The 11746-nt window shown below is 35.7% G+C and overlaps 1 protein-coding gene across 1 annotated transcript; it reads right to left on the bottom strand.

Annotated features, from left to right (window-relative positions):
- Positions 1 to 8115: 8115 nt before the first annotated feature.
- LOC138875069 (uncharacterized) lies at positions 8116 to 9675 on the bottom strand. Its single transcript, XM_070153881.1, has 2 exons — positions 8715 to 9675; positions 8116 to 8399 (listed from the first exon to the last, which is right to left on the bottom strand). The coding sequence occupies exons 1-2, from the start codon at positions 9673 to 9675 to the stop codon at positions 8116 to 8118; spliced, it is 1245 nt and encodes a 414-aa protein (XP_070009982.1).
- Positions 9676 to 11746: the final 2071 nt, after the last annotated feature.

Here is an 11746-nt window from a genome sequence, read left to right as displayed (position 1 = left end):
CTTAACTACCTTTGAATAATTGAATTTGGTTGCATTTATTCCAATTTGAATAGCAATAGTATACAAGACAACAAGTCAACCATAAATGAAGAAGAGAAACATCCCAAAAAAAATAAAAAAATTAAATAGAAGTCAGTAGATTCTTACATTAGTTGCCCACCAATATATACAGTCCACTAGAATTTGTTCGAGAAATGCATATTTTTAGTATATATATATATATATATATATATATATATATATATATATATATATATATATATATATATATATATAAACAAGAATATCTTGTTCAATTCTATTCGGAAAAGTGAAATAGTTCAAAAAGAAATTATGCAATTGTAGCTAAGGAAAGCTTGACTATAGTCAAATGTATATTAAAATTTCAGACTGATTTATATAATCAGAGGTTTTTAATAAAAACCGATTGGCAAGCTGCAAGGTTTATCTTTGCAAGCATGATGTGTCAAAATAAATGTTTGCTAGATGGCAAGCGTTACTAGCCCCATTTGACACATCATGCTTGCAATCTTTATTAAAATAAACCTTGCAGCTTGGCAATCGATTTTTATTAAAAACCTCTAATTATATAAATCGGTTTGAAATTGTCACGACCCAAAATTCATTAAAGATCGTGATGGCGCCGAATACCACTGTCAGGCTATAGATAAGTCGTCACTACGGATAAAGGGTGCACTACAAGAAATTAACCTTATTGTGGCGACTAAAGTCGCCACTACATCCCTAAGAGTCGCTGCTAAAGGTTATTAGTGGCGACTTTTGTATTGCCACAAGGAAACCCGTAACTGAAGGTTATTAGTGGCGACTATATGTAGTCGCCACTAATAGAACATATTTTGTGGCGACATAGTTGCCACAAAAAGTTGGACAAAAAATTGTTCTATAAGAACAAATATTAGATGGGTCGCCACTATAAATGTCCTTTAGTAGCGACTAAAGTTGCCACAAAAAATATTTATGTTTAGTGGCAAGATTATGTCGCCACTATAAAGGTTATTTAGTAGCGACTAAAGTTGCCACAAAAAATATTTATGTTCAGTGGCTAGATTATGTCGCCACTATAAAGGTAATTTAGTAGCGACTAAAGTTGCCACAAAAAATATTAATCCATGCTACACAATGTTTCCTGTAGCACAATGTTTCCTGTAGCAAAAGAAATTGATATTTTGTGGCAACATATATATCGCAACAGTTACTAATTTTTTGACAAAACTCTGTCGCCACTAAAAGTTATTTTCTCAGCAATTATAACGACCAAAATTATATACATTTCCATGCCAGTAAGAACCTAATTCTCTAAAATTTCATATAGAGATATTCATATCAATTAACTATCAATATTAAAGCAACCAATAATGCTTGACAAACACCAAAAGAATTTCTCAAGCCGAATATTATAAATATTATCATTACTAAAAAGTCAATTACATATATATTCTACCCGACACTTCATTGTGCATTGTAATTGTGCGCATATACATACCCCAAAAAAGATAAAATATTAAGTGCCTTGTAACTACTCCTTGCTCCACACCATCCGTGAACGATAACATTGTCTAAGTGCCCTGTCCCCGCTAGACCAAAGTAATATATATAAGAAACATAATGAGATTTGTTATATCCAAAAACAGGAATAGACGATTAAAGTATAAGCTAATACATTAGTATAACACAAAGTAAATTTGTTCTATGCTATTTCAATTGTGAAATGAAATGGCACAAGTGTGAGAACATAAGTTTTCACGCATTAAAAGAATGAGAATACAACAATTGCACGAAAGCCGGATAAAGTAGAGGTATTGGATAGTGAAAGGAATAAAAGTCTATTCTAACTTAAGCTCTACCCCTGTCCTAGCCTTAATTACCCAATTTCATGTGCTTATACTTTTCCATTCACTGAACCTACTCAAATAACTAATATGCATTAACAACCAAGACAGTCCAAAACTGCCTGAACACTAATCTCAAATTTTTGCTACTGCATTCTTGGACATGCACTATCAGGTAAACAAAAAATGGAAGCCTACTGAAACTCTATCAGTAAGATAGATGGAAGTTGAGATTTATCTCATAGAAGTAAAACTACCTATTCCATATTTTCATAGTACATGGGTTCCAAAAATAGAAAATGTGTTTCTATATAGGGAAGATTCACTGGGGCAGATGCTAGAGATAGCTGCTCGCACTTCAATTACTCAAAATAGAGGTCACTATAAGAAATCATTCATATATAAAATTTGTGCACCAACAAATTAAAGACTTCAACAATGAAGAAAATATAAGTCATCGACCTTCTCAAGAATATTACTAACTGTATCAATAAGGTTCGCTACTACTTTTGTCATGATTTGGTTAACTATTTAATGCTAATGCAATACTAGCACTAGATGTTCTCAAGAATATCCTAATGCAATACTAGCACTAGATGGCTCGAGCAATTATACAACAATAATGGTGGCAGTCTCAGTAGTTCCAACTGGAGGAATAACTGAGTTCCATATCTCAGGATTATCACGATACGATGGACCTTACAGATGTAGGCCAGATATGTGTGAAAGTGAAGATTGTAATGAACTTCTACTACACTTTGTTTCTCCAACGCAACACAAAGCATATTTTATCAAACATTGACCTAAGCTGCATATATTCAAGAGGCAAAGCATAATAAAATTTGTTCAAAAGCGGCCAGCTTCATCTTCCAACTCAGATATTAAGAAAAACAGAGTCTATTGTCCAACCGTTGAATTATAATTAATTTTATATGCTGAAATATAATAACGCAGAAGCAGAAGCAGAAACAGAAACAGAACAAGAAGCAGAAGCAGAAGCAGCAGAAGAAGCAGAAACAGACGCAGAAAAAGAAGCAACAGAAGTAGAAGAAGCAGAAGCAGAAGGAAAATAAGCAGAAGAAGAAGCAACAGAAGAAGCAGAAGCAGCAGAAGCAGAAGCAGAAGCAAAAGAAAAATAAGCAGAAGAAGAAGCAGAAGAAGCAGAAGTAGAAGCAGAAGAAGCAGAAGAAGCAGTAGAAGCAGAAGAAACATAAGAAAGGAGAAGGAGAAAGGAGAAGAAGAAAGGAGAAGAAGAAATGAAGAAGAAAGGAGAAAGAAATTACCTGGACTGGAGAAGCAGTGGTCGAGCTCGAGCTTGAGAGAGAAGGGGTCAACCCTAGCCCTTTGTCGATGTCTCTGTTTTGACGAGAGAAGCAGTGGTCTATTGTGACTATTTAGGGGTCTTTTTTGTATAATTAAAAAACAGACCCCAAGTTTTTTTTAAAAAAAAAGGGCCAGTGCGCTTTTGTAAAAGAAGCGATTGCTTTGTCGATTTTCTCGCTTCGTCGCTTCGTCGCTTCAACTAGTGAAGCACGCGCTTTTCAAGATCACATCGCTTCGAGCAGCCTAGAAGCGATACACTGTCGCTTCGTGTCACTTCGCGCTTTAAGCGACGAAGCGATCGTTTTTCTAAACACTGAAATGAACATATCTATATTGAAGCAATAGATCCAAAAATAAAGTTCAGTGGCAACCTCAAAGGGCAACAATCAATGTGAAGCCAAGGCAGTCTAACAGCAAAATCAGAAGGTTACCATCATAGAGAACACCACAATGCCTGGTGGTTACTAAACCCCTAAATATGAAGTCACTACAGAATTAAGGAAGGAAGAAGAAATGTCGAGAAGGAAGAAGAATTGTTAAGAAAGAGCGGAGCAAGTACCTGTTGTTGTTGCATTCTGGTCAAGAAACTAGCAAATTGTTCATGCATCTTCTTCTCCACTTCTAGAGAGATCCTCTTGTCTGTTTCTGCATTTGCGTGTTGACGCTCCTCATTTGCATGTTGACGCTCCTCTGCCAACTTCCTTTCCAACTCAATTTCCATATTTCTTCGCAACTCAGCAGCCATTTGTTCACGTTCTTTTTGCAACTCCCTATCCATCTAGGCTTGCATCTCTTGACGCACAATATCAATAGCAGAAGACACGCTGGCCTGTATGTTTGCCTGCTGAATGTTACTCTTTTTAGGAGGCTTCTTTCCGTATCCTTTTCCACGAACATAGCCTGTTCTCTCACCAACAACGGAGGATAAAATCTCATCTCTAGTCATGGGATGCTCGATATCCTCAGATTGTTGTTGAGCGACAACTTCTTGGAGTTGACCCTGCATTTATGCATAATCATTTAAATCAAAACATAATAAAACATATTAAGTGAAACTTACAGAAACAGAGAACTTTATAAGTGTTTTTAGATAATTACATGAATTAGTTGGGATTGTGAATCCAACCACACCAGTTCGCCTCCATCATCCTTGCGTGTATGTTGGATCTCCCAAACTTTATCTGGTGTGTCCAATTCTCCAGTAATAGGATTTCTCTACAATATAGTTATGGAAAAAAATATATAAGCAAATATATAAATATGTAAATAACAAAGAAGCATATGTGATAGTAGGGGATTAAATATATTTTTACCGTAGATTTCTCTACTTCTGCAAAAGATTTTGTACCACAAGTATGCTTAATTATTTGATGATCTCTATTTCTTTTGTTCCTCTCACTTACAACCTGTAAGTAAACAGATTAATAAATCATCATTCAAAGAGACAATCTTCAGGTATTAAGTTAATACCTTAAATTCCGGACTTCCCAAAATATTGTATTAGGTATTTTCAGTCCTCAAGCTCAACATCTTCAGATCGATGAGATAATCTTTCTTCATTAGTATTGTACTTAGAGTACATAATGCTGAGTCGAGCTTTCCATGCTCTAAAAAGCCTTTGCATAGTGCTAATTACAAAGGCGTGAAACCTATGCTCTCGTAACCCGCTGCAAACTTCAAATTTATCCTGACAATAAATGTAACATTATATTCAATATCCTAACCACATAAATAAACATTGCAACTTAAAGTCAATACAATATTGAAAGTAGTTTATTACCTTGACCTTTAATCACATTACTTCTCCGTGTTTCAAAACTATTTTCTGCCAATTTCCATCTTGGAATGAGATAGTGCTCCTCATGATCAAACCATAGTAATTAACAATATCTCTAGCCCCAGAACCTACTACTCTATCAATGTCATCTGGAATAGTAATTTTGATTTTGCCACCACACTTAGTTTTTACCTCTAAACTTTTAGATTTGTATTTTCCTCTTCCTCTTTTTTTATTACTGGAAGAAACTGCGAAGTAAAAGGATAATATTATTCATTAGTAGATCCACTCAATTGGTAAAAATAATTTCACAAAACAACAAAAAACAGAAACTAACTTGCACAATTTTCAGCCTCTAGAGAGCAATGCACAAGTTCTGCTACATTTCGTGATGATTGTGTTTCTAAAGAAGGTATTTGGAGAGAGTTAGTAGATACTCGTCCGGTCTGTAAAGGTCTTTGACTTGGGTTACTTGGTTGTCCCATCTCTACAAATGCATCAGATACACGTCCGGTTTGTATGTGTGGCTGAGACGTCGCTCCAAAATTGCCACGTCCTTGAAAATTTTCACGACCACAGCTCGTCCCGCCTCTCCCACGTTTTCCTCGTCCAATTCCTCTCATTTCTTGCAATAAAACATAAAAAGAAAATGATTGATCAGAATAGAGAAAATATTAATTCACTTATTTTCTAACTTCAGATGTCTATAGAAAGGGGACATATGTCCATGCCTCAATAGATATTAAAGTAAAGAAAGCTCTACTGTTTGTTAGTTGATGGTCAACCCTTTTCACCCAAATTAGCAGCTACATAGAACAACAGATCCCTTCTTTTAACACAATTCATTACTCCACCTGTACATTATACCAATACAACGGAAGACCAATACAACATAAAGCTACAAGCATCACGAATAGAATCAAAAAAAAAATATAAAGATTCAAGCATCAATAACTTTTGGTTCATTGACAGTTCCAAACAAATACATGGGGTAATATAAAGTCATGGACAAAAATATAGAGAATTTTCAAAATAGGATGTAACATTTATATCATTCGTCTTTTGCTTCTTAGTCTTCAAGAGGATGTATCAGTGTCCTCCCCATCATCATCATCAAATAACTCTTCTTCACTATCTTCGCTGTTTGATATTTCTATATGATTGTCATTAATGAAATCATCTTCCTCATTATGCACATCGATATCAGCTTGCGTACTTGCATAATCGTAGTTAATACTTTGTGGTTCAACATTATCCCTATGTAGAGACACCTCAACAATATTTTCTTGGTCATTGGTGCACAAAGTATTAAATTCAGCTTCCTCTTGTTGATAAACTTCTTCATTCAGTAATTCTTCATCTTCAATATCTGCACAATTATCATCATTATCAGGAATTTTGAAAAGGTCACGAGGATTTATCTTCACAACAACACACCAATCATTATCGACCATGTCGTGCAAGTAAAAGACTTGTTCTGACTGAGATGCCAACACAAATGGCTCATTTGTATTCAAGGCACACCGAATATTCACACTTGTGAAGCCATATTTGTCAATCTTATATCCTCTTCCCAATCGAGCCACATCCCACCAATGACACTTGAATAAGTAAACTTTTCTGTTTCCCACATAAGATAACTCATAAATGTCCTCTAATACACCATAATACTCTTTATTAGAGTCTGAATCATCTCCTCTCACAAGCACACCACTATTCTGCATTTTTCTTCTCAATGCAAGCTCTTTTGTATGGAATCTAAATCCATTCACCACAAATGTTGAATATCGATGTACTAATGGTGCAGGACCGACGGCTAAGCTTATGAGCTCATCATTTGCGCGTCCTTGTGCAGATAGTACAAATATCTACAAAGACGAACAATATTGTTATGACCATTAACATGATGGGATGAATAAACTAATGTCAATATTATTATTTGAGTAGATGTGCACCTACACGTGCACGAAACCAATCAAGAAACCCATTTTTATGAGCTCTCATTGAACTTTGGCTTTCAATCTCGCTTGTATATTCCCTACATTTTAAGTTAGCTAAGATAAATCAGATTCTAATTATCTCAATGTGAAAATATCTTGAAGTTAATAAGAGACTTACTCCATGAAATGCGAAACCTCTTCAGAATTTTGAAGCACATACATACATGCTTGTTTAAACTCATCATGAGATAGCCAGATGCCGTCTGAGGCACCCTTTGTTTGCCCACTTTTTTTAAAGATATACATCTCATCATTTGACACAGATCCATCGTCATTCCTAGTTGGTTTATTGAACTTTGTTGAGATATTCTTCAAGTATCGTGAGCAAAATGTGAGGCTTTCCTCTGCCAAATAACCTTCTGCAATTGAACCTTCTGGACGATTTTTGTTGCGAACATATGACTTAAGTGTTCGTAGATACCTATATAAAATGACTTATTAATATAATGTGTGTCATTCTAAAACTATAACATCGAAATTATTAAATAATAAATTACCTCTCAATAGGATACATATTCCGATATTGAGCTGGTCCACCAAGCTTTGCCTCACTTGGAAAGTGAATTGGCAAATGAACCATGACATCAAAGAAAGCCGGAGGGAAAACAAGTTGAAGTTTGGTCAAAATAACAGGAATTTCTGCCTCTAGGATATCAAGATCTTCAATCGTCAAGCACTTAGAGTATATATTCTTGAAAAACTTTCCTAAGGCTATAATTGGATCACACACTTCCTTAGGTAGCAAACCACGTATAGCTACTAGAAAAATGTCTTGCAACAATACATGATGATCGTGACATTTCAATCCATGTATCTTTTTCTCTTGTACGTTGACACACCTTGAAATGTTTGAGGAAAATGCATCAGAAACCTTCAGATTAGCTAAGAAAGTGCACACCTTCAGCTTCTCTTCCGCGGATAATGCATAGTATGCTGCAGGTAACAAAATATTATTCCCATCCTCAATAGGATGCAACCTTTGTCTGATTCCAAGATCCATCAAGTCATATCTACTTTTCAATGTGTCTTTTGTCTTACCAACCATATTCATGACAGTTGATAAAATATTATCGGACACATGTCTTTCTATGTGCATCACATCAAGGTTATGTCGTAACATAAGACTCTTCCAATAAGGCAATTGGAAAAAGATACTTTTCTTCTTCTAATTGTAAGCATTGCTATGAACATCACGCTTTCTCTTTTGTCCTTTACCAAAACTCACATTACCCAAAGCTTGTAATTGCACAAGTGCTTCATCACCGGTTAAAGGGTTAGGTGCAACTCCCATTTCAACTTTCCCATCAAATAACGTCCTACTTCTCCGCCATGGATGGTCCATGGGAAGGAAGCGACGATGACCCATATAATACAACTTACTACGCAAGGAAGTTGATTGTGTATCTTTATGGCAACAAGGGCATGCAAGCTTGCCTTTAGTTGACCATCCTGAAAGATTTCCATATGCAGGAAAGTCATTGATCGTCCACATGATAGCCACACGCATCAAAAAATTAGATCTTCAGTGTGCATCATAAGTCTCCACCCCGACCCATAATTCTTGCAACTCTTCAATCATTGGTTGTAAATATACATCAATATTATTTCCTGGACACTTGGGGCCCGGAATAAGAAGCGTCATCATGAAATATGGATTTTTCATGCAATCCCATGGTGACAAGTTATACGTAGCTAGTACGACTGGCCAAATGCTATGATTAGAACTCATGTTCCCATAAGGTTAGAACCCGTCACTCGCCAAACCTAATCGAACATTTCTTAACTCAGCTGAAAAGGTGGGATGTTGTGCATCAAAGGATTTCCATGTTATTGAGTCAGATGGATGTCGCAAGACACCATCATCAACATTTCCCTCCTTGTGCCACCTCATTTTTGTTGATGTTTCTCTTGCCATGTACAATCTTTGAAGCTTTGGTTTGATTGGAAAATGCCGCAAGATTTTATGAGCTACTTTCTTGCCTCCGTGTTCTTCGAACTTCCATCTAGACTTACCACACTTAGGACATGCTTGGACATCGGCATAATCACTCCAATATAAAGTACAATCATTTTGACATGCATCTATTTTAGTGTACCCTAAGCCGAGGTCACAAAGAACTTTCTTTGCTTCATAGAAAGAATTAGGTACAAATGACCCCTCGGGAAGAACTTCTTTCAAGAAGCTCAATAATGCATCCATCGATTTGTTGCTCCAATGGTTAAGACACTTCAAGTGAAGTAGTCTAACAATAAAAGACAACTTCGAAACATTTTTACAACCAGGATAAAGTTCTGTCTCAGCATCTTCTAACAATTTGTAGAAATTTGTTGCATGTACATTTGGCTCTTCATTGTCCTCTGAATTATTATTATTATCCTCCACATTCGTATATCCACAAGCATTGTGAATCATTTCAGTAATATTATCCTCTTCAATGCTATCATCTTCCGCTTCATCACTAACTGCAGTATTAGAAGTTTCAACTCTAACTAACACTTCTCCATGCAAGTCCCACACTTTATAAGAATCACAAAAACCATTCTTCAATAAATCTCCTCTTACACCAACCCTTAGCTTGAACACGGTATTCATACACCATTTATAAGGACACAGAATCATAGTGTTCACTGTTGGTTGACTGAATGCCCAATTAAGAAAGTTGTCTCCTCCATCTCTATATCTTTGGTCGACTCTGTTCCTAATATTCAACCAACTTTTATCCATCATATCTATATTAAAAAAATAAATAAATTAATTTACTAATTAAAAGGGGAAGGATTATAATAATCAAAAAATATATATAATAATTAACATATACCAGGGGTATTCGGACAAGCAGTCACAAAAACACATTATTCAAACAAGAAGGAAGTAGTCTATTCCAGAATTACTTATACGAATTGTGTGCAATGAAGAACAAGTTCAAACCAGGGTACGTAACACTCTATGAAACTAAAAAAATACATGACCTTAGTAATGTGTATTTGATGTGTTTTTATGACTCATAGATGTTAATACAAAAATAGAGCTATAAAAATTAGTAGTTTCCCTAACGCATTTTTCTTAGGCTTGTTAACTAGTTTTGTATAAGTTTTCTGTTCTTGGTGTTTGTTTTGCTAAGTAGTGGCTTTAGTTGGAAGAAAAATTATCACTGGTCTAGTGTGTTATGCGTCTAGTTACCTTCTCTTCCTAATTATTGCTTTCAGCTCCTACTGAAGGGTATATGAGCACAGAGAAGGGAGGATTAACCTAGGAAAGTACTATCCAATTTTTAATCGTCGTACCTCCTACTGAGCAAGGGCAGGCCCATTGAAATAGCAGCTTCTATGTTTATCTATTTACACTTCACATGATTTAGTATTAACGTTAGGTTTAAATTAAATTTTGAAAGTGGATAGTTACCAGTTTAACCATTTGGAAAATTTCCCACCTGCGATCAAAATATGCTGAATGTGCTCGTGAACGTTAAACCTACAAAGCCTTAGGTCACATATATAGGCACATCTGCCAGAGAATAACAAGACCTTAGTATGTGGAAATTAACAACTAAAATCATTAAACCTACAAAGCCAACCCAACTGAAATATGAATTGTCATATTTTTCTTGCTAGTTCTCTAGAGTTGTTATTTGATTTGAAGAAGGAGAGTTGTTAAGTAGGGAGAAATTGTGTAATTTGTTTTTCATGTTGTTGGGCATTTATAGTTGCCCCATCCCACATGGACAACTAGCTTATTCTCTATAAATTTTTTTGTATTAGAGAATTTGAGCTAGGTGTTGTAGAGGAGATAGAAGTTTGTACAGATCTAACTAAACCAATTAACATTAGCAGTTCGTTGAGCCACTGTGATGGCAGAAAATAAACATCTTTGAGCTAGGTGTTGTATAAGATACTGTTTCTGTTTCAATTGGGTTAGGGGTGTTCGAGCTTCAAATGTATCTCTCTCTAATCGTTGCCTTAGGTCATATATATAGGCACATCTACCAGAGAATCACAGACCTTAGTATGTGGAAATTAACAACTAAAATCATTAAACCTACAAAGCCAACCAATGTATATCATTCAAACAAAGGCCAGGCAAATTAAATACATTGTACCTGCTTGAACCATACAAATTGCTTACCTGAACAACTAGAAATAAGCTGCCTCCCTGATCCTTACGAAATTACAGGACAACAACAAAAAACCCAGTGTAATCCCACAAGTGGAGCCTTGCGAAATTACAGGGCTTATGCGGAGAAATATCAAACTCGGTCGGAACCTAGTCACTGCACTGTGAGACGGACAATGATTTTTGACTTGAACACATTCCTGCAAGGCATAAGCACAGTAAGATACAATATTAAGGAAGCAGATGACATCAAATAGGAAACTGATAAGTTGAAATTTATCTAATCTCATTAACAGATCTGTATGATGATATTTTGAGATTAAACGAACTTAAAGCAAGTACTTTTTCTCAAAGTTGAAGAAGCTTTGAATCGACTTCCACAACAGTGGTCTTCTTCTTCGCACACTCTGATTCAAAAATTCAAACCAAAACTCGTCAAACCAGCTTCCAATCTTGAGATTTAGCTTCAAAATGAAGTTTCCGGGAAGTATCATAAACACCCAATCGAATTCACATTCTGATTTGAGGGATTTTGATTTGGGTGAGATTTTTGAGGGATTTCTATATCTGGACAGATTTCTAGCTAGAGAGGATCGATTTTGAGTTTCAATTTGGGATTCCTAGCTATAGAAGACGGATTTTGGGCGTTTCACAGTTCTTCACATCGAGTCGATGTGTTCGAGAT

Source organism: Nicotiana sylvestris, chromosome 8, assembly GCF_000393655.2.
Source record: "Nicotiana sylvestris chromosome 8, ASM39365v2, whole genome shotgun sequence".
NCBI lineage: Eukaryota > Viridiplantae > Streptophyta > Magnoliopsida > Solanales > Solanaceae > Nicotiana > Nicotiana sylvestris.
This window is presented reverse-complemented; position numbering and strand designations above follow the sequence as displayed.